Here is a 23,943-nt window from a genome sequence, read left to right as displayed (position 1 = left end):
CAGGAAAGGAAGCGTGTTTACAAGAAGAGAGAGAGCAACTTTAGCCAGAGCAAGTAAATAAAATGTGAACTTTGAGAATGTCTTTTCTAGTTATTCCACAGTCTAAAGGCTCTGCGTTGGTCATGGTCAATGTCACTTACCAACATATAGTCTGAGAGCTCCCCAACATGCCTCGCTTTACAGCGTATCTAGGAAATGCTGGTTCTGGTACCGGACACCAGTGATAATCAGCGAGGCTGCTTCCAGCCAGAGGTGACCACCACCGGGAAGACAGCCTGGAGGGACAAAGGGATTAGTGTGCTAGTATGCCAATAATGGGCACACTGGTTAGGAAGCTGGGTGGTCTAGAAAATGCACCAGATGCAGGCGAAGTAGCATGCCTTATCAAGTTATGAGGAAATCCTGGGGACAAACCCCAGGGAGTAACAAGGAAAAAGAAGCCAATTTGAAGGCAAACAAAACACAACCGATTCTGCAATTCTTGGAGCAGACCACGATTGCTGTGGGTTTCTTTCCTGGAGTGTCCTTCAGGGGTCCCTGTTGCTTCTACCTGTTCATCCTTTCAGAGCCCGCTCCAACCTCTCTTTGCCATGAGGTCTTCCTAATCATGTCAGCTCTCCTGTCTGGTCTGGCTGCAGGAGTAAGAGCCTTCACACCACCATTTGGCACAATTACATGCCAGACGTTGTTCACTGATGTTTCTTGGGAACATGTTTAATCATCTACCCATGTTCTGTGGCCTTTCAGGGCTTCACACCCCTTTGGTAGCCAAAATGACCAAGATTTCAGTCCTCATTAGATGATGTCAGGAATCCCAGTCCCCACGACAGATGGTTCTGGGGATTACTGGGGAGTACACACCTGCTTTGGCTGTTGCTTGCCGTTGGTGGCTCTTAGCTAGTGGTTTGCATGCTTTGTGCAGGGTCAAGCCCTTCCTTGCTCTGTTTGTCCCCGTGTAGACATTGGTTCCCCTCTTATTTTACAGCTCCATCCACACACTGCAGCACAGCCAACAAGAAGGCAGAGATACAGAATAAGAGTTGGAATGCGGGCAGTGAACCTTTAGAACTTGGTAACACTGATCACGGCTCCCGCGTCCACCAGCCTTATCCCAATGTGGGGAGTCCCCTACCCGTTGTTTCCCACCTCCATCTTTTTTGGGGACACATTGCTATGGTTTCAGTCCCTCCTCATATAGGTGGGGGTGTCCCTGGACCCAGTTCTGAGACCAAAACTTCAATTTCATTTTCGTCAAGCTCTAACCCAAGAGCATAATACAAAAATAATTGCCCAAATTATTTTTTTGGGCAATTATTTTGGGCAATTATTTTTGCCCAAACTAACCCAATACAAAAATAATTGCCCAAAGTTGGAGCTCTGGCCACTACAAAGGTAGCCATTCATATTCCTTTTCAGAATGGTTTCTCTCTTCTTTGTGGCAACGACCCTTATAAGACTAAGGCTGGGACTAAGCTTTGGGTATTAAAAATGCCCCTTTTGGTGCCTCGGTGGCTCAGTCGATAGAGCATCTAACTATTGATTTCAACTCTTGATTTCAGCTCAGGTCATGATCCCAGGGTCATGGGATCGAGCCTCACATCCATGCTGAGCATGGAGCCTGCTTAAGATTCTCTTTCTTCCCCTCTCTATCACTCTGTCCATCTCCCCTGCTTGAGTGCTGTCTCTCTCTCTTAAAAATAAAAAATAAAATAAAAGCTCTTTAAAGTGTTTCCTCAAACAATAAACAAGAAGGCTCTTTCCTTCCAATATTAAATGATGCTGCTACTATTCATGATATGTGAATGTGGCTCAAATTATTTTTTTTAAGTTTTGCCTTGTTTGGTCCTCATTTGCCAGACTTATCTGCCTCAATGGCAAGAATAATGCCTTGGTTTCCTGGGTTTGTGCCCATATATCAATTTCCACAAAAAGAAAAGTGGTCCCTAATAACAGGGCAGAAGTAAATTCATGTTAGAGCAGCATGGCCGTGGCTCGTTCCCCTAAATCTCTGCTACCATTTCTTCCGGCAGGCCACAGGGAGAACAATGTCCAACCTCCCTCACACTTGGGTACAGATTTGGCCAAAGGATATAAGTGGAGGGATGAGTGCTTCTTCTGGGTCTGATCATGCAAAACTGGCAAAGAGCCAACTCCACACCATTTTCTCCTTGGGGCTGGGCTGAAGGGAGTGGCTATCCCAGGGCAACATGGTGAAAACTAGAGAGACTTCATCATCCTGGGGCCCTGAGTGATTTCATGAAGAAGAGACACTTCACTAAATCATACGCTTGACCAGTGCTCCATTTAAAGCAGGAAAGAAGTTTCTGTGTTATTTCAGCCACTATGTTTTCGGTCTATTACATCAGTTAGTCTACACTTAACAGGAGCTAGAAATGGATGCCTGTCAGAGATGTCCTTACTCAGATATGGAGTTGGCAGAGGTCTGTGAGGTGTGATGAGGGACACTTATGGTCAAGGAGAGACCCTCCCACCCCTGCCACATGCCTTCTTCACTCGACATTCTGTTTGAAATTCCACCACACATATTTTATTACTTTGGATAAAGGCCTAATATTTCCAGGAAGCTTCTTGTAGAATAATTACAACACCTGATGTTAATTACACTAGAATTAAAAAAAAAAAAACACAAAAAACCCCAACAATATCACCTGGAAGAAATAGCACATAAAACCATTCTCTTTGAGGATCCCCTTAGCGTAGATGACTTTCTCAAATTTATTTCTGCTGAAATATCTAGTGAAAAGTTGAGAAAGGGAGACAGGCAGTAAAAAAGTCAAAGAGAAGATTTCTTTTAATGTTTATTTTTGAGAGAGAGAGAGAGAGACAGAGACAGGAAGAGAGAATGGGGAACAGAGAATCCGAACAGCACAGAGCCCAATGGGGGCTCAAACCTACAAACCATGAATGAGATCATGGCCTGAGCCAAAGTCAAACACGTAACCCGCTGAGCCATTCAGGTGCCCCTCGAAGGGCATATTTTTGAAGGAGAGGTAGAGGGATATCTATAGCATGGAGAACTTGAGTTTTTGATCCAACAGAAACAGAATCCTGGGCAGCAGTGGGTGAGGTGTGTGACCATAAGATCCTTGAGAATCCTTGACAGAGAATCAGAAGGTTCAAAGAAGGGAGATGAAGTCATTAAAGGCAAATTTCTTGCTTGACAAATTGGCTGAATACCAGTCCTCAGATCATTTTCCCACCCTTTCCCTACATTTGAAGTGAGTTATTTTGATGAATGGCCTAGCCTACTTTTTAGATCTGCGGATGGCCCCTCATGAGAGCCGGTGGAAAGTCATAACGGAGCTTTGGGATTTGTTCAAACCTTACCTGCACTTTCTGGGTTTGGATGTTTTGACTATTTTTCAGTCAGTACCTTCCTTAGAGATTCCTATAGCAGTAACTGCCATTTCAGAATATGTGGTGATTTTCTCTCTATGGCCCACAGAAAGGACAGATAGGTGGGCAGGGCAGGACCATTGGGGTTATTGGCCCGAAAGGTTGATGACCAAATAATTCAACCCCATCTGTCCATTTACTATTATTTTTTACATAATTTTAAAACATTGTTTATTTTTGAGAGAGGGAGAGAGAATGCAAGCAGGGGAGGAGCAGAGAGGGCGGGGGGCAGAGGATCCAAAGCAAGCTCCATGCTGACAGCACAGAGCCCGATGTGGGGCTCAAATTCATGAAACCTGAGATCCTGACCTGAGCCGAAATCAAGAGTTAAATGCTTAACTGACTGAGCTTCCCAAACGCCCCTACTATTATTTTTAAAACAAGTATGTCCGGGGGCGCCTGGGTGGCGCAGTCGGTTAAGCGTCCGACTTCAGCCAGGTCACGATCTCGCGGTCCGTGAGTTCGAGCCCCGCGACGGGCTCTGGGCTGATGGCTCGGAGCCTGGAGCCTGTTTCCGATTCTGTGTCTCCCTCTCTCTCTGCCCCTCCCCCGTTCATGCTCTGTCTCTCTCTGTCCCAAAAATAAATAAACGTTGAAAAAAAAATTAAAAAAAAATAAATAAAACAAGTATGTCCGTTTGACAATCAGTTTTGTGGTTAAAAATACAACAGAACATTAAAATTCACAATGATTAAACAGAACATTGAAAATGTGAGTCCGGAATGTGAGGTGTTACAAAATCACTGTGGATTCAGGGGTGGCAAATCTTGGAGCCAGTCCCCTGGGGCAATCTACCCCGACTGAAATGTCGGTTGTGCTGTCTTAACGCATCCCACACGGATGTGAGAACTTTAGCTCCGATCGATGGGGAGTTTTACTGGTCCTCCCTGTGCCACATAGATGTTCCTTCTATTAGTTCTCTGTTGCTGCCCCAAAAATGACTGTACACTTGCTGGCTTACACGGTACACATTTATTTTCTTACAGCTCTGCAGGTCAGGAGTTCGACCTTGGATTCACCAGATAAAAACAAATTGTTGGCAGGGTAGCATTTCTTTCTGGAGGCTCCGGGGAAGAAGGTGCTTCCTTGCTCATTTGTGTTGTTGACAGACCCCAGCAAGTGGTCGTTATGGGACTGAGGTTCCCGTTTCCTGGCTGGCTGTCAGCTGGGGCCACACTTAGCTCCTGTAGGCTTCTCTCCGGTCCCTGCACACAGCTGCCAGCATCTTAGAGCCAGCAGTGGGGTGACAAATCTTTCTCATGCTGCCATGTCTCTGACCCACCTCTTTCCTTTCTTTTTTTTTTTTTTAATTTTTAAAAATGTTTTATTTATTTTTGAGAGAGACAGAGTGCAAGTGGTGGGCAGGGGCAGAGAAAGAGGGAGAGACAGAATCCCAATCAGACTCCGGGGTCTGAGCTGTGAGCACAGAGCCTGACGCGGGGCTCGAACCCATGAACCGTGAGATCATGACCTGAGCCGAAGTCAGACGCTTCACCGACTGAGCCACCCGGGCGCCCCTTTCTCGTTCCACTTTTAAAGAGTCATGCAATTAGATTGGGCCCATCCAGGTAATGTGAAGTCATCTCCCCACTCCAAGGTGTTAATCACATCTGCAAGATCTCTCTTACCACGTAAGGCGACAAATTCAGAAGTTTTGGGGCTGGGCATCAACATTTTGGGGGGGGGGGCTCTTATTTTGTATAACATACTCTCAACTGAGAATTATCTGAAAACCCTTGACCTATAGGTGACCAATGTGCATCAGTGATAGGACCTGGCCCCAAGACGTCTAGGTCAGGTTTCACTTTTTTCCAAATCACATTTGAAGTTAGATTATACCCACTGCTGGCTTCGTCTCATGTTTCCATAAGCAGAATTGAAAGGCGTTTTCAGGTGGACCCTCATATCCCAGGCTCTCAACAACTCTCTCTGCCTGTTCATCTTCCTCGTTTACCTCACGGACTAGTAGCTGACATTTAAACCACTCAAGTTCAACCCCAGGATCTCAAGAAGAAAGTTTTACATGGGTGTTGAGAACATGGGACTTCATCATACTTTTTTATGAGTTGTATTTAAGTCTTTTGATGACAAAATTCGAGCAGAAGAAATCACAGCGGTGCCCCGTCCTATGTGAAGGGTTTATCCTGGTGTATGTTCTCTCTACACCCCCCAGTCTGGCCCTCTCTGGAAGGGTCACTGCTTCTCCGAAGAGTCTGTTTCTTCCAAGTGCTGGAACATGTCATTTCTCGTCTCTGACCACAGTGCTCACAGAGAGTGGGGAGCATCAGCAGAACAGACAGGGGATTTCACGTGGGCCGGATGCTGGGTCACTGGGAAAGTCACAAATGATAAAGGAAGGGGGACCGTCCCCACAGGGGAGAAAAGATCCTTCAGGAGTGGGGGAACGGAAGGAGCTGAACTTGAACCTCCAGCCTTGACCGGATGTGGGCTTAAAGCCACGAGGACTGGTTTAGGCGGGGGTATTGAGACGAAATGCTACTAATGTCAAAAGTGGACAAGGACAGAAAAACCGAGGGCTGTTTTCTGGTGTTCAGGAAGTAGAAGATATTGGATATCTGCTCTCTATCGCCTCCCTGCTCCACAAATGATTCTGCTTGTCAATAGCAGCTTCTTTTTCCTTGAAGAGACCTGGGTCAGTATTCCTCAGGCTGAAGCAGCGTCATCTGGGAGCCATCCCTGAGACCCCAGTTGGAAATACTTGTCTGTCAGAAACCATTATGATGGGGCTGCCTGAAGAGTCTCTGCAAAGGAGCTCTTCCCAGATTTCCATGCTTACTCACAGGAGGAGATTCTTCTTCTCCACACCCCTACTAGGACATGCTTGTTCGGTCCCCAGGATCCCCTGCTGATAGGACATACCCTGCAACTGTGATGTGAATTGAATGTGCAAATGAGCATCAAGAGATCCTGGCAGTCTTCCAGCAACGTCAACTAAAGGGAAATCTCATGAAAGTCTGCAGCAGTTAACAGAGCAGGGGGGGGAGTGTATTGTTGCCGATGCCTGTAACACTATCGGACCCCACACCAGGACCTGCCTGTGGGCGTAAGCATAAGTGTAAGCGTAAGAGCTCCGAGTAACTTCATCTCATATCTGCTCGTCATCCTCTAGGAGAGTATCTATGGGGACCACGGCAAGGTTCAAGTTCACAACTCACGGAAGGGCCACCTACCGATTTCTTTGGACAGTAGGAATATCTGCACAGAGATGAATTCATTGGGAGGAGGGCAGGTGGCAGAACAGGTGAGCTCTTTCCTAGCAATGGGGAGATCTTGACTGCCTGCCTTGCTAACAGACAGGAACTCTTGGACTGATGTCATCTCCTGACCTTGCTGTGGATTTAATTCCACGGACCACTTGCGGGCCAGCTGCGGCAGAGCTGGAGGCAGAAATGTTTCCCACTTCAAGAACTCACAGACCTGGGGCGCCTGGGTGGCTCAGTCGGTTAAGCATCCGACTTTGGCTCAGGTCACGCTCTCGTGGCTCTTGAGTTCGAGCCCCGCATCGGGCTTGCTGCTGTCAGTGCAGAGCCTGCTTTGGATCTTCTGTCCCTTTCTCTCTCTGCCCCTCTCCGACTTACTCTTTCTCTCTCTCACTCGAACATAAATAAACATTAAAAAAAAAAAAAAAAGAACTCACAGACCCAATAATTCCTTCAGAGAGTCATTTATTTTGATTTTTTTTTTTTTTTTGGTCATGCTTTGAAAGAAATGTGTATAAGGATGTCTTTTTTAGGCAACTGCTTTCAAAGTTGAGACCAGCACTTCTGCTTTATTTCCCCCATTTGACTGCTTCCACCATTAGCAGAAGGCACAGTGGCCTCTGCAAGGCAGCGAGGGCAGTTCCGACTTCTGTTTTCACCTCCACAGTTGACCAAAAATTCCAGCAGGCAAAAACTACAAGCCTGCTGAGATTCCCAGTTGCCTTAGGTGCTAAACACTGGATTAAAAAAAAAAAAATCACACCTGGCAGATCGTTGGTTAGTACAGTTCATTGTGTTCGTGATGACATCCATCACACAAATAGCACTGGCAAAGAGTATGAGTTTGGAATTCCAACGGTCGCGAGTTTGCTTCACTCGACTCCAGCCCAGTGTGACCTCTAGTTAGCTATTGACCTATTTAAATACCAGTTTCCTCGGATGTAAAATATAGATAACGTCTCCTTGTAGGGTTGATGTGAGATTTATATACACTGAAGTATGGGAAGCACGAGGCACAGAGTCTGACTCACGCTATACTAACTCCATTACTAAATGTCATTTTTGCCCGCAAAATAAAAGAACTAAACCATCAACGGGTCATTAAGTGCTGTCTTTCTCAAGATGGTAATCTTCTCTGAGGTTATCTAAAGACTATTTGAAAAGTTAACCTCTTCTTCCTTTAGAACAGGCAGAAAAAAAAAAAAAGAACAATTAGGGCAATCATCTTAACCTAACCGCTTATAATATGGAGATGTGTGACTAAAACATTAGGTCAACTAAATTTGCTTGTAGAATGTGGAGCTAATGTGCTGGGTTAGGTCATGAATGCAAGGTTTGCAGGAACCCAGGGGATCCAGAATGGCTCTGAACTTCAGCCATAAAAGGAACAAAGATCTCAAGCAAAACTGCCCAGAGGGGGAGCAGAATTTCCTGGGCAGAGCACCTCCCTGACCCTGGCCTCCTCCCAGGAGAGCCTTGCCCCTATGAATACACATTCAAGGCCTAAAATACAGGGCAGTTTCACAACCCATTGCAGGGGTAGTGGGTGGGGTGGTGCAGAACTTCCTGGCAAGATTGTAGACCTCAACAATAAAACACCTATAAGCCCCTGTGAGGGCAGAGAGAACTCTCTGGACTTCGCCTATAGAAGGAAGGAGCTAACCTCCACCCATTTGATGAATGGCGCTGTAGCAATCTTGTGACATATGAAGCTGGAACCGGTTCTGAAATTTCTCTGTAGCATTTCCTGCTCTTAGCAAGGGAGTATGAGTTAGACATCGTTCTAGTACTTGAACTCCTTAGCTCTTTTTTGAACGTCTTTGTCATGCAATGATTTTACAGAGAAAAGATTCCCAATCACTAGCTCAATTAAAAACTTTTCCCCGGATCGGAGGAAACAGGGACTGGTACATTATTTCAGAAAGCACAGGGATGGGAAGGAATCCAGTTTTTCTTGAGACTTAAGGAGTTGCCTGAAATGACCACCTGAAACCTCTGTTCCCAGAATAATAAGAGACCTAACTGTGAAGTTCAAAGTCTTGCTGGGTGGGTGCGGGGAGAGAATGGTGGAAAAACACCAACAGTTGGCTCTGAAATTTTCTCGAGACAAAAAAGCCAGCCCCCATGAGGGGCGGCCCACTGTAATTCTGCTTGACAGAGTGTGACACAGCCCCCCGTGTGTCTGTGCACATGCACGCAGCTGCTTGCTGAAGGCAGAGCGCCTGCCCACCACATCACGGTCACGTTCGTGCCACCCAAGCACCCAGCTGGCTTCCCGTAGACAGCCTCGTGACAATTTCAGTTTTTCTTGTTTCTTCTCCTCGCCTCCTTTTTCTCCTTCCCTCCGTACCCCCATCTCTCTTGAAAGGATCTAAGTCCTGTAACACTGTTGCTGGGAGAAAGGGCTTTACTTGGCGACTTTTGGCTTACAGGATCGTTGGTGAACAATCAGTCTGTCTGGCAGGAAGGTACGCCCACAAATATTACAGGGAACCAACTGGCTCAGGGCGCTTGTCCAAGCAGCTTCATTTAAGGCATCGAGATCATAGAAACCTTTGGCTGGAAAGTTAAAGAAAAAGAAGAAGAAAAAAGAAAACAGGACCAAAAAGGAAAGAAAAGAAGAAAATGGTAAAAATGGATCCTTTTTTATTCTGGAGCACCATACTCTACTTTGTATGGAAAATATTTTCAGGAAATACCTGTTGACTGAGGCTTTTAAACAAATCATACTTTTTGTTCCAAACCCTCTTTCAGGGGTTGAATAAAAAGTGAGCTATGAACCAGAGACTTTTCGCTCCTTGGATTTTAAAAAGGGAAAGGAGTTGTTTTATGTATTATGATATGCATTCTTCACTAATTATTAACATCTTTGCTTACACATGATTATCTTGCAAATATAACTTTTGGCCTTCTTTCAATTGACTCTAAATAGAAGCTTACAAAGGGAAAAGAACATGTATTTGTACTTTCCTCTTCTGTAATCCTTCAGTGGAATGTTTTTAAAGGCCAACACTGACAGTTAGGGTGAATTTAGGATGAATGATATCCTAAAAATGTATCATCTCTTCATGGTCATAAATGTGGAGATTCTTTAAATAATTAAACCAAAGAATGCAAACAGAATAGTTAACCTGATGAAAAGAAGCGTCCTTAAGAGAACAATCAAGACGCCTGAGAGATGTATAATCTTCATTGGCAGAGCATAGGAAAAAAGGCATATGGCTTTATTTTAGAGAAACAGTGTGGGAGTTAGCTTTGATAAACCTTATTTAAATAGAATGACTTTAGTACATTAAATTGACTGTGTCTTAGAATTGCCCCAACCCCCCCCCCCCCCAAATGTAGCCAGGCACTCAAACATAAATTACATACTTAACAAAAAATCATTTTAACAGAATATATTTCTTCACTAAAGCCCGGGCAATTTTCCTATGACTTCTTCCTAATGGTTCACACAACCATAGTAAACTTCAGATTCTCTCCTGCTACTTTTAATGTTCCTTATTTTACTCCATGAAAAATTGAACCCCAGCACAGCCTAGTATTTCTCCTTTAGACAAACCAAATACCACTTTCTACGCAGGATATGAATTTTGAGAGCTTTGAAGACTGTTGAAAAATAAAATGGCACTGACTTTCTCCTTACTCATGACTTTTCCTATGGATTCAAAAATTCCAGAGTATTCACGGAGTCTCACTGGAGATGACTCATCATGTTGCTAAAAGTTTTTGAGTATGACTTTGACTTTGGATCTGGAGGAAGGGTTATTTGGACTTCATGACCACAGTAAGTCTGTGGGATGGAAACAAGAATGGGGATTCTCTCTCTACCTCCTGAGGCAGGATGCCTTCAGAAATAGAAACAGCATGGGACCAAGAGGAAAGTTGCAGAGGGCAGTTACGGGGCCTACCTTTTCCATCTGTGGGTAGTAACTGATTAATGAATCCCCGAGGGCCTTCAAGCCAGTCATTACTCTCTGATCTTCTAGACTTGTGATAATTATGCTCAAGCAGAAAAACGGATATGGTCAAAAGTGAAGAAAACAGATTTTTTGAAAACACAGAGAACTGCTGGGAAGAGAGTTCCAATGAGATAAACAACATCCTTGTGGGCAAATGCTCTAATTTCAATGGATGGATGTGTTCATCTTGAGCTCTTTTCCCACCTGTGTGAAGAGTCCTCCCCTTGGTAAGGGCTGTGAATAAATGGGTTCTTGTAGCCTCTAGAACTTTGTCATGACAACCTAGATTCCACTCTGTGGGTTCTTGGGTTACATTTCTTTTTTTTTAAATGTTTATTTATTTTTGAGAGAGAGATTGGGAGAGAGAGAGACAGAGCATGAGTGAGGGAGGGGCAGAGAGAGAGGAGACACAGAATCCGAAGCAGGCTCCAGGCTCTGAGCTCTGAGCTGTCAGTACAGAGCCCAACGCGGGGCACGAACTCACAAACTGTGAAATCATGACCTGAGCCAAAGTCAGATGCTCAACCAACTGTGCCACCCAGGCGCTCCTCTTGGGTTACATTTCTAACAAGAGGGCTTTGGACTAATCAATGGTAATGACTTCTGGGGTACCCTACGGCTACGCCAGTCTACAGTTACACATGAGGGATTGGTGGGTTGGATGATAACTTTTCTTAAAACCAAGAATGGTTTTCCCTTGAGGGGAATGAGGGGATCCGCTGAGAAAATGACAATGGGAGAAATAAGAGGAGGAAGTTGGAGTTTGCATGGCAAACAGTCTCTGGACGACTTTGTTCTCACCCCAAATGAGTAAGCATAAGGCTCTGTGGGGAGGCCATGCATGGCAGTTTATGGAGCTTCATCTGGCTTGTGCAATGCTTTACAATGTATTAGTTGCAAAATTTGAAAGCTCTGGGCCTGGGGGTGCCTGGATGGCTCAGTCGGTTAAGCATCCGACTTCAGCTCAGGTCATGATCTCGCAGTTTGTGAGCTCAAGTCCCACGTTGGGCTCTGTGTTGACAGCTCGGAGCCTGGAACCTGCTTCAGATTCTGTGTCTCCCTCTCTTTCTCTGCCCCTCCCCATACTCACACTCTGTGTGTCTGTCTCTCCCTCAAAAATAAATAAACATTAAAAAAAAAAAGCATACAGATTTCTAGATTTCCAGTTTCTTTTGTATTGTTGAAAACTATGCCCACACTAGGCTAAATTTCCAGCTGCCTCCTTTGGAGAGAGTCCATAATTCTCCAGCTCCCCATGGTCCTCAGCTTCCCTCGTGTCACACATGGATCAATTTACTCAGTTTTATACCCCGGCTAGTGGACCCTGCACACTTTGAGTTTGGTACCCTGCTCTGTGAATGCGAAGACACATTCCTATTTGAAAACACGTCTCCAGATGCCCTGAAAGATTTTTGAGGTTTCATGTTTTTTAAGTATCATGTTTGATAATATAGGAAAGTAACTTCTGGGAAATACAAGAAATTTCAGTGGGTCCCTCTCCTTGCATGGTTTTGCCAGAAGTAGCGTCTTTATGTCTCAGCGTCTGAAGGCACCTTGGTCAGGCATTCTAGAACCATTTTTCCTATTCAGTTATAATGAAGACAGTAAATGTTGCTGATTCCTGATGTTTGAATAAGTAAGAAAAGAATACCTCTCCTCTTAAAATTTCACAGAGAAAATTCTCCCCATGTGCGCTCAAGTCTTTCTTTCTTTCTTTTTTTCTTTTCAAAAACTTACCAGTAATGATCCTGACTTCTGGTTTCTTGGGTTCTGATCTCCTTAACTCTTTGGGCAACAAGTTGTTTTCGTTATGCCATTTTTTCAGACATTGTGGCTCGTGGATGGCAATGGATTTTGTTCCATATTCACGGCCACAAATGTAGCAGATGATTGTTGGTGGACGCCTTATCATTGCTGGCTACAAGTAATATAAAATATCTGTTAGATAAAGTTTAGGTGTAGAAATTATACGTTAAAATTATAGTACATTCAAATTAGCTAGACAATCACATTTTTTTTTTTTTTTGGTTTTTGGTTTTTGGTTTTCTAATTTCAACCAGTCAGGTAAATTGAACTTTTGTGGCACTTAAGAGAATAAACCATACCATCTGAGTGAGTGGGGTGTGTGTGAAGATGTGGGTTTGGGAGGATGATAGGAAATAAAGAAGAACTAACTAGAGTTCTACAAACTGGCTTTTCTTATAAAATGTGTTTTCTCATCTAATAATTATTGATTAATTATCTCCTGGTTATTCTCCATGCTAGGAGACTACAGAAATAAATCATGTCTGAATCATCTTTTTGTTAAACTCAGGCTCTAGTATGCCAATATCCCTGAGAATTAAAGCTGTAAGTGTCATTGGAGAGTTTAGAACAGACATTGGGTACCCTCCCACATTCCCTTACACATGGACAACTTCCTCTGGCAAGTACCTGTGACTCTCAGCCTTTTTTGACCTGGTCTAGGCTCCACCCATAGACAGGGCAGCTAATCAATCACAAGCAGCGGGTGGTGGATAAATAGCCACTCCCTTACTGAGGCTGATTCCACGCAGTGTTCCGTGGGATTGCAGCTCAGGTGCTCATTCACACACTGTACAGACTTCCTTCTCTTCCCTGTCTTTCCTCCCACTACTCTACTGGGGCTTCCTGGGATCACCTCCCAAATAAACCACTTGAAATCAAATCCTCAAATCCTTTACTTAGCATTTGTTTCTGGGAGGACTAAATCTAAGGAAGAGTTAAGGATAAAACAGAAAAGGTGTTTCTGCTTCTGTCCAGGGGATAGAAAGTTACAAGAAACATTGCTCCTGCTTAAGCAATTAGAACCAATCAGAGAACTTACAGAACCGTTATTTTTGAGTCCATTGGAGACTCACGGTTGCAAGGTAAGTTAATGAACTAGAAGAACTGCCTCAGTCTGAGAGTGTATCAGCACAACCAACACCTCCCATGCTCCAACCTTACAAGAATATGAGACAGTAGTTGTCTGCCACAGAGAAAAGGCAGGACAGGTGAGCATGAACCCTACTAAGGAGGAGCCATGCAGGAACTGTCTACATAAACCCTCCCATCCACCAGGTCTCACATCCAGTAACAGCGGGTGGCAGTCTAACATTGGAGAGAGGCAGGACTGTTGAGAGAAATCTTCACCAATTCGAGAATGCAGGGCCTGCCTGGATTGGAAGGTGGACCTGGAGAATTAGGCCTTGCACTGGGTACCAGATAAGAAGAGTCTACTGCTGATGGAGGTGTGGGACCTAAGGAGGAAGGGGGCAGTAGGAAGGACTCCCTCTGTGTTGCATGCATGAAGGGCCACAGCCTTCTAAGGGTGCAGCAGGTGAACAGGGAACAGGCTTTTGGCTCCAGACTTTATACTAAGTACAAAACAGAGGAAGCTTACCACTGGGGGAATTTAAAGCCTATAGTACATTGAACTGAACTAAAGCAGGGATGAAACATTGGAAAGAGATTGTCATAGAATTCTCAGATTTTCCTTGAAGTAATTTTTTAAACATAGAATGTGATATACTAAAGATGCAAATTTTATTCTCTACAGTAATCACAAAGGGCAAAGACACACAAAGAGGCTGAGTGAAGAATTCAACAGGGGAGATAGGCTATTTTTTAAAAATGGTAAGTTAATCACTTGCCAAAGAAAAGGAGGAAAGGATGAATATAAGACCAACCAAGCAACCAACAAATAAAGAAAAAGGGCAAGAGGAGCAAATAGAATTAAAATGCCAAGATGGTAGACTTAAATGCAAACATATCAATAATTGCAGCAAATATAAATGGACTAAAGAACATAATTAAAAGGCAAGGATTGACAGACTAGATAAAAAAATAGTATAGACAAAAAACAACTCTATGTTGTTTACAAGAAACACATTTTATGAATAAAGACACAAACATATGACAAGTAAAAGGATGGGGAAGAAGTTTCATGTAAACACTAAGCAAAAGAAAACTAGCATGGCTATATTAGTAACACAAATGAAGTGCAGAAGTTGGAAATAGTTCTTCTAGTTGTGAAGATCAGGGAAAGCCTAAAGGAAGTGGCCCTTGAAGGATGGGTAGGATTTGGATCACAAGAAGGTTTTGGAGATGGAAAACAGCATGAGCAAAGCCTCAGGGATAGGAACCCAAAGACGAGTACAGAGAATAGCAACTAATATAAAACATTTATATTAATAATAACAAATAGTTGCCTGGAATTTGGTGTAGCCTTGAGAACTAGAACCAGATAGTTCAGCTGCAGCCATGCTATGAATAACAAATACCATGCTAAGAGCTGGATTTCGTTTTGTAAATGAGAGGAAGCTGTTAAGCAGGGGAATACCCTATAATTTTACTTCAAGAAAATTAATCTGGCAATAATGTATCTTAAAGGGCAATCTTGGCAGCATACACCTTTGAGCATTCACAGCTCTGGGAGCAGGAAATCATGGATCCAAGAGAACATTAGTGGTGATGTCACTTGCAGAAAGCTGGAAACCTGGAAAGGCAGGTTGGGGGAAGAGAAAAAATGGATTCTGTTCTGGACCTGTTGCATTTGATATACTAGTAGAATTTAAATGTAAGTACAGCCAAGACAGGAAAGACAGACGTGTCATTCAGAATTAATGGGTTTCAGAGCTATGTACACAGAGATGTTTAAAACCACGAAAACTCTAGAAAAGGAGTATATAGAGAATGTATGGAGGCAAAGTCCTGAGGGAATATCTACGGCAAAGAGATTGGGCATGGGAAATCACAGCCTAAAAAGATAAAGGTTCAATTTTGCAGTTAAAGAAACAGGCCATGGAGACAAAAGACTCCATTGAGAATTCTGCAAACACTTCCGGTTTCCAGAAAGGTGGCTTCATCAGCTCTGTCCAGTGCCACTGTGAGTAACGGGGGCTTGAGAAAGGTCACTAGATTTGCTGGCTGGCAGATTTTATACCAGTGACTTCTAAGAGTTTAGCTTCAATGGAGGAACAAGAATAAAAAGTAAACTATTACAAGCTAAAGATTAGGTCAAGGAAACAGAAATGTATGTTTGAAAAGTCTGCAGAAAGGAAATTTGAGAGATGAGTAGATTGAAGAAGTGCTTTGTTGTTGTTTTAGGGGTAGGAATGTCTCAGACAGAGAGAGCTGGTTAGGATGAAGAGAATAGGGACAGTATGAGAGCAAGGTTCTCAGACAAAGCAGGAGAAGATAGGATCTGGGATGTGATGGAGATGTTAGCCTCTGAGGACAGGGAAAAAAGATGAACTAGAGATGGTTTGTTAAGAAGTAAGGCACAAGGGGCACCTGGGTGGCTCCGTGGGTTAAGCATCAGACTCTTGATTTCAGCTCAGGTCATGATCTCACGGTTCCCGGGTTTGAACCCTGTGTCGAGCTCTGTGCTGACAGCTCGGAGCCTGCCTGGGATTCTCTCTCTTTCTCTCTCCCTTTCTCTGCCCCTCCCTTTCTTTCTCTTTCTTTCTCTCAAAATAAATAACTTAAGAAAAAAGTGAAGCCTAAGCAGAGCTCCTGTAGGATGAACTTAGTCTTCTAAGTATGAGGCAAATCATTTTCAGAGAACGAAGAGATTCAGATTCTGGGAAACAGAACAGCAAAAATTACTGAAATTTTTTGCAAAAAAAAAAAAAAAATCTGGAATTCTCCTGGCACTGCAAAGAATGTGATACTGATTCAATTAGGGAATAATACTCACCAAATAATGGAAAGACCCGGTTAAGTTGAGCTGCAAGAAATTTCAGCGGAATGAAATGACCTTTTCCGGTGTGTTTGTAAGGAGCACTAGGTGGTATGAAAGCAGAAACAAATTTGAGTTGGTGGTGTGGTTCTCTCTCCCCCCAAGGAATATTCAGGGTAAAATAAGTAAATCAGGGTAACGAATCAGGGTAAAATATGTGCCTATTTTAGAATCAGCCAGCTTTTCACTAAAGCTGTTGGGGGTTATACCTGTAGTGGAAACAGAGCAAAATCAAAATAAGAAGGAAACACATTTCTGGTTTCTGCACACCTGAGCCGACGTGACAGATTCTAGAGGAGTAAAGCCACTAACATACACCAAGCAAAATGGAAAATGGAGTTACTCCTGAGAGGATCCGCGTTTTTAAAAAAGCACATTATTTGCTAGAGGGGAGGTGGGGAGGGGATGGGCGAAATAAGGTAAAAGGGATTAAGCGGTACAAACTTCGAGTCGTAAAATAAGTAAGTCATGGAAATGAAAAGTGCAGATCGGGAATATAGCTAGAAATACTGCAATCGTGTTGTATCGTGGCAGATGGTAACTATGCTTATTGGGGTGAGCACTGAGACGACAGGCTTGTGAGCTCACTGTGTTGTATACCTGAAGCTAATATGACATCGTATATCAGTGATACTTTGATAATTAAGGAAGAGTAATTTTTTTTTAAAGCACATTTGAGGGAGAACATTTTTCTTCTATTACTCTATACTGAATTACGCCAATAAGTTACATTCATCAGAAAATGGCTAACTAGTTTTTAGCCATGTTTTTTATTAGCCACGTAATAGGGTCTAATGCCTGCAAAGTGACTTTGAAAGTATTTGAGGAATTCAAGATGTAAGAGAAAGGATAAAGCAGAAGCAAGGATTTTCAAAATACCCAAAAGTTCCTTAGTATATTTTATAGGTCCATTTACTTGAAGATTAATTAAATACAGGGGTTTTTTTAGTGAAAAAAAAATGAGAAGTTCGTCTCTTCACTTTGAGAATAATGAATATTAATATTCCACATGGAAAGTATGAGCCAAAATCGAGTATTTAACCAAGCATATAAGCAAAAAAATGGCACGGGTCATTAATGAAGACATTCACGTCACATTGTCAGAAGGTTTCTTTTGGAAGGAAAAATGAGAAGAAAACAGGCAGATGCAGAGGCCAGAAGACAAGCACAAAATAACTTAAAGGGATGTGGGAGAAAATTAATACCATAAAAGGGCTAAGATGTTCTATATTATATTTTCCAAAGCTTGCTCCACGCGCTATATTTGTGGTTGAACTGCATTTGAACCTGCAGTTCACTCCATGTTCTTAGGTTTTCAACATTTTACTCCTAAGCCTGCTCTCAGCTGAAGAGAAAAATGCATCCCCCGGGGCGCGGACCGGAGATAAGAGAACCTCTTTTATTTTTCATTAATTTCACGATTGTCAGTCTGAAACTTGCAAAGAAGGCTGGACCATCTCTATCTTGCCTTCACAGCCACAGGGTTCGCTCTTCAACCTCTTTCTCTGGTGTTTTGAGATGGAGGTGGGTGTGGGGAAGGTGGAGACGGAAAACAGAGACTGGAGCCCCCTCCCCCACCCCCACCCCCGCAGAAAGGGCAGAAGGCCCTTCTTGGCTAATGAGCTAAGGTGATAGGGCACAGCAGAGAGAGGAGGCAGAGGCACGCAGGCAGGTTTGCCCTGTGCGCAGGGCTGTCTACACCTGGGACCTTGCCAAGGCCACGGATTCCAGGAAACTGTAATCAAAGGAAGGCAAAGAGGAAGCCGATAAGTCTAAAGTTCCCGCAGAGCGAAGGGTTAGATCAACAGTTTTTCCTGTCAACATTTCAGATATTTCTGGGGTGAGGCGTTGCTTTTTTAACATGGAGGTAAAAGATTTTTTTGAAGAAGTTCATCTCTGAGTCTGTATAAGCACTTTCAGGTGTGAACTCTTTTATGGGGGGGGGGCACCTAAATGCCCCCTCCCTGAAGGTTATTAGGGCTCATCACGATTTTGCTTTTGCTTCCTACTTTCCTGGGAAAGTCTCCCAAGGCTGGATGTGGACAGAGGTGCTTGAACACTTCAGGGAAGCTTTCCGATGTGTGTATTTCTTTTAACTTGAATCCACTAACTTTCATATGTTTCCAATCATTTTGCTGGCCACTATTGGCATTATCATTTTATTTTCCACGCATTTTTCCCCCTCCTTTTTTGTTAATGTCTTTTCTCTGTCGGGAACACTTCATGTTCAATCTTTCAGGCCGGGAGGGTGCAAGGCGAAGGAAAGTGGACATTTAACAACTTTTCTCCTAGTCAGTGTAAGTGACCGGTCATCCATCTACTCACTTTTACAATTTAAAATAAGTAGCTGTCACAACATGTGTTGGCAAGGATGTGGAGAAAGGAGAGCCTTCTTGCACGGTTGGTGGGAATGCAAACTGGTGCAGCCACTGTGGAAAACAGTACGGAGGTGCCTCAGAAAAGTTAAAAATAGAGCCACCATATGATCCAGGAATCGCACTACTGGGTGCTTACCTCCAAAAAATAAAAACACTCATTCAAAGAGATATATTCACCTCTTCGTTTATAGCAGCATTACAATAGCCAAATTTACAATAGCCAAATTATGGAAGCAGTCCAAGCATTCATCAATAGATAAATGGATAAAGATGTGGCATATTATATAATATATTATATTATATTATATTATATTATATTATATTATATTATTCAGCCATAAAACAGAACAAGATCTTGTCATTTGCAACAACGTGGATAGAGGTAGAGAGCATAATGCTCAGTAAGTGAGTCAGAGAAAGACAAACACCATATGATTTCACTCATATGTGGAATTTAAGAAACAAAACAGAAGAGTAAGGGAAAAAGAGAGAGGCAAGCCAAGAAACAGACTCCTTTTAAAAAAAAATGTTTTTATTTGTTTTTGAGAGACAGAGTATGAGTCAGGGAGGGGCAGAGAGAGAGGGAGACACAGAATCTGAAGCAGGCTCCAGGCTCTGAGCTGTCAGCACAGAGCCCGACCTGGGGCTCGAACTCACAAACCGCGAGATCATGACCTGAGCCGAACCCACTGAGCCACCCAGGCACCCCTCGGAGCCACCCAGGCACCCCTGAAATAAACTCTTAACTATAGAGAACAAATTGATAGCTACCAGAGGGGAGGTGGGTGGGGGATGGGGGAAATAGGTGATAGGGACTAAGGAGGGCACTTGTGATAAGCACCGGGTGATGTAAGGAAGTGTTGAATGATTATATTGTATACTTGAAACTAATGTAACACTCTATGTTAAATATACTGGAATGAAATGAAATGAAATGAAATGAAAAGAAATGAAAATAGCAGTAATACCACCTTTTAAATAATGGAAACAGAATAAGGACCACAAAGAGAGTGTTTTAGAATTAAGCAAGGTATTGATACAAGAAGAATAGAAACAGTTCCAGTGATCCTAGATTAGGATATCGATTTCAGTAGCTTCAGACAGCTCTCAGCGACCTCCCTGACAAGCTCAGGCTGAGAGGAAACCCCAGTGACCCTCACTGGTAGGTGTATAAGCCATGGAGCTTATAGAAGGAGGTATAACACCTGGTGTAAGGGGAAAACTATCCCTAACACGGTGTTATTGCAAGAATCTTAATGAAAGAGATACTGAAAAGTAAAACCAAAGTTATTACTAGCAGTTTTACTAAAGATCAGAAACACTCTACATTTGGGCTTTTCTTATATTAATCCCATAATGAAAACTAAGTGGTAATAATGTGAGATTACAGTTGTGTGACATTATTTCTAGGAGATTTAGGGGAACACAAGCCAACGATGTAACTTTTTGGAGATGTGTGATGAAATTGAAATTAGTAGCATTTGATGGGCAAGAGAAATTAGTAATATCTGATTTTTATGGTCCTCTTTCCAGACAATGCACAGGTATACAGAATTATGGATATGATTTTAAATTTTTTTTCAACGTTTTTTATTTATTTTGGGGACAGAGAGAGACAGAGCATGAACGGGGGAGGGGCAGAGAGAGGGAGACACAGAATCGGAAACAGGCTCCAGGCTCTGAGCCATCAGCCCAGAGCCTGACGCGGGGCTCGAACTCCCGGACCACGAGATCGTGACCTGGCTGAAGTCGGACGCTTAACCGACTGCGCCACCCAGGCGCCCCTATGGATATGATTTTAAATGAATGCTGAACTCCCTAAAAGCTGCTCATTAATCCCGGGCAGTGAGCTGTTGGATCTTCAGTCAGAGCCAAACCTTTTTTTTTCCCCAAATAGATGCTCTTTTGTGTAAGGATCCATTTGGCACCATTTAAATGCCTCAAAAAAGTGCTGAGTTGAAGCAAGAACTTAGGAAATACACCTTCTCTGGCTTTAGGGTGATCTTAAGCTCTGCTCTACCTGAAATAGTCAGTATGATACCTCCTGTTTTGACTAAGTGTTAATAATAGGGCCTTCTTGTATTCTCTAAGGTGTCCCCATTTAATTAACAAATTATAAAATCACTCTACTTCTGATACCTTCTGGAAAACATTATTTAATAAAATATAAGCAATCAAGGGGTGCCTGGGTGGCTCAGTGGGTTGAGTGTCTGACTCGATTTTGGCTCAGGTCATGATCTCATGGTTCGTGACTTTCAGTCCCCTGTCAGGCTCTGTGCTGACAGCTTGGAGCCTGCTTGGGATTCTCTCTCCCTCCCTCTCTCTCTCTCTCTCTGCTCCTTCCCCACTCACACTCGTGTACTCTGTCTCTCAAAAATAAATAGACTTTAAAGAAGAGTAAAATGAAAGAACATATAAGCAAAACAAGAGATGACACAACCAGAAAAGCTCCAAAATACTGCCACCATGACTCTAAGACTGAAAGCAAAATGACCCTAGAAATTGTGGGTTTGAGACAGTATAAAAAGAGCATATCTTGACATATGAAAATACTTTACCAAAACTTGTCAACAGAAGGAGAGGGGCAAAGATGTCAGTGATGCTAAATTCTTTACTGTCATGGCAAACAGTCACGTAAAATAGTATAAAATTAAGACGTGGAGCTGACTTGTTTTCTTTTTTTTTTTTTTTTTTTTAATTTTTTTTTTTCAACGTTTATTTATTTTTGGGACAGAGAGAGACAGAGCATGAACGGGGGAGGGGCAGAGAGAGAGGGAGACACAGAATCGGAAACAGGCTCCAGGCTCCGAGCCATCAGCCCAGAGCATGACGCGGGGCTCGAACTCACGGACCGCGAGATCGTGACCTGGCTGAAGTCGGACGCTTAACCGACTGCGCCACCCAGGCGCCCCTTGTTTTCAAATCTTCTGATAACTTATCTTGGTTTTGTGACTGTAACGGATCCTTTAAAAATGAATATTCTTTAGTGAAGAAATCCTTTTCTAAAGTTCAACAATGCCATCACTTTCCCTTTGTTTTCTTTTGTCAAATTCAAGTAAAATCAACTACAGTATTTGTTTTTGCCTTTATGATATCTGTGTGAGTAACTTGGATGTGACGATCTTAGCCCTATGAAAACATCTGCATCCGTATTTATTTATATATGCTGTGCACAGAGAAGGGTGTCTGGAATGATAGTCACTTAGGTCAAGCACAAAGGGGCTTGGGTTAATTTTTATGCCAATCTTTATACTTTCCTAATGGCTTGAGTTTTTATAATGCACTTGTGTCATTTTTATAAGAATAATAAAATAATAAAAAGAATGTCAACTCCAGGCTCAAAGCTTAAGTTGGGATTAGGTAATAAAATCAGTCCTAAAAGGAAAAATCAAGTGGAGCTCAAATTACTTTCTGAAAATTCCTTAAGTAACCGATAAAAAATGAGAATCAAGGCTGTGTATAGAATACAGTCTCGTATTGTAACCAATTAGTATTGGAACTAGAACTAATGTTACAAATGAATACAGTTTTGCAAAGTATAAAATGAAAGTATAACACAAGATGAAAATATTTACAGTATCTTTAGTTGCCTTATTCCAAGAATACCATTTTATTTTGTCAACTGTTTGTAGCTGAACGTATATCCGTTACATGCTTATATGATGCAACTTAACTGAAGCCCTTGGCTTCTGCTCCATTATTTAAAAAAATAGTAAAAAAATAAAAATAAAAAAGGCCTGGAAAAAAATTCTGAAGCCAAGATTTAGCATGAATTTGTTTCCATTTTAAGGTAATCTAACTATAATTTCCAGATATTTTAATGTAATTCAGGCTCATGTCTCTGCCTTGGTTGCATTAGCCAAAATACGAATTCAGAAAGAACTAAATGGGACCATACGGTATTAGCCATCATGCTGAGAAGCGTCAGCGAAAGAGATAATTTGGGGGACAAATGGAGCGAACCATCCCCTGGGTCCTGTGTTGCCCATTTGTGACTGGACTAGGAAATCAACTTATAATTTTTGGCCTCCCACCTGCCCCTCTGTTCTCTGCACTTGACTATGTATGTTTTATGCAGACTTAGCCTGTCTGATGTGGTATCAGGAATTTCTGTGGTTCTCCATGGTACAGAATAAAGGCCAGACACTGAATGCTGACCTCATTCGTGCCAACCTTAGCCCCGTGAAACAGGTCCCTAGCCCCACCAAACTCGGCCCAGTCCCCAAGCCAGAGCCCACAACCCTCAACTTTGCTACCTCCATGACTTTGTTTATCTGCTTCTTCCAGCAATAACTCTTTAAAATTTTTTTTTTCAACGTTTATTTATTTTTGGGACAGAGAGAGACAGAGCATGAACGGGGGAGGGGCAGAGAGAGAGGGAGACACAGAATCGGAAACAGGCTCCAGGCTCTGAGCCATCAGCCCAGAGCCTGACGCGGGGCTCGAACTCCCGGACCACGAGATCATGACCTGGCTGAAGTCGGACGCTTAACCGACTGCGCCACCCAGGCGCCCCATAGCAATAACTCTTTAAACTGAGGACAGCATCTTCCCCATGCTGGAGGTCATTGGGCACGCCAAGCCTTAGCTTTCCTTAGTAATGGAGAACAACATAGCAAGTACTCGTTCAATTCGAAGGCAAAATTTGTAAGTGCCGTGATAGACGGAGACCTACAGCGGCCTGCTGTAGGGAGGCAAGGAAGAATTTTGACCAAAAGTCAGTCAAATGGGCTGTGGAACAGGTAGAAAGGAATGTGACCTATTCAAGTGTTTAATATTACTGTAGAAAGTTGAGAGGAACGTGTTGAAGTCGATCACAAAGACTGGTTAGAGAAACTATGCGAGGAGCAGTCTGTTCAATACAGATGGGCAGTCCTTGAGAACGCAACGGTTGGCTCTTCAAAGTGTCTTGACACCTTCCCACCTTGGCCCTGACCCCAGACTTCCTGTCATTAGAAGCTGGCCGTGCCTCAGATGCTGGGTAGTGATACGCCAGAAGGTACTGGCAACCAGTACCTTCTCTGCCCACAGAACTGTATCAGCCACAGCTAAGGCACTGGGTTGTGAGGGGCGTCAGGCAGAGAGAGGGCAATGAAAAAAGTAATGAGACATGTCTTGATCAGATTGAGACCTGAGTGTGAGGTGAGGACCTTATACCTTGGAGACGGAATCAGATCCAGGAATGGGCCAGATGGGACACTTCATAATTTTCCTATATTAAA

At 43.0% G+C, this 23,943-nt stretch overlaps 1 protein-coding gene across 1 annotated transcript; it reads right to left on the bottom strand.

Moving 5' to 3' along the window:
* Positions 1-9,045: 9,045 nt before the first annotated feature.
* LOC124522361 (zinc finger protein 474) lies at positions 9,046-12,512 on the bottom strand. The gene is made up of 2 exons (XM_047093805.1): positions 12,338-12,512; positions 9,046-9,197 (listed from the first exon to the last, which is right to left on the bottom strand). The coding sequence occupies exons 1-2, from the start codon at positions 12,510-12,512 to the stop codon at positions 9,046-9,048; spliced, it is 327 nt and encodes a 108-aa protein (XP_046949761.1).
* Between the last annotated feature and the right edge of the window lie 11,431 nt (positions 12,513-23,943).

This window comes from Lynx rufus, unplaced genomic scaffold, assembly GCF_022079265.1.
Source record: "Lynx rufus isolate CCGP_SWC_20201006 ecotype Redwood Valley unplaced genomic scaffold, mLynRuf1.p SCAF_1, whole genome shotgun sequence".
NCBI classification, from domain to species: domain Eukaryota; kingdom Metazoa; phylum Chordata; class Mammalia; order Carnivora; family Felidae; genus Lynx; species Lynx rufus.
Note: the sequence above shows the minus strand (reverse complement) of the source record. Positions and strands in the feature narration are given on the sequence as shown.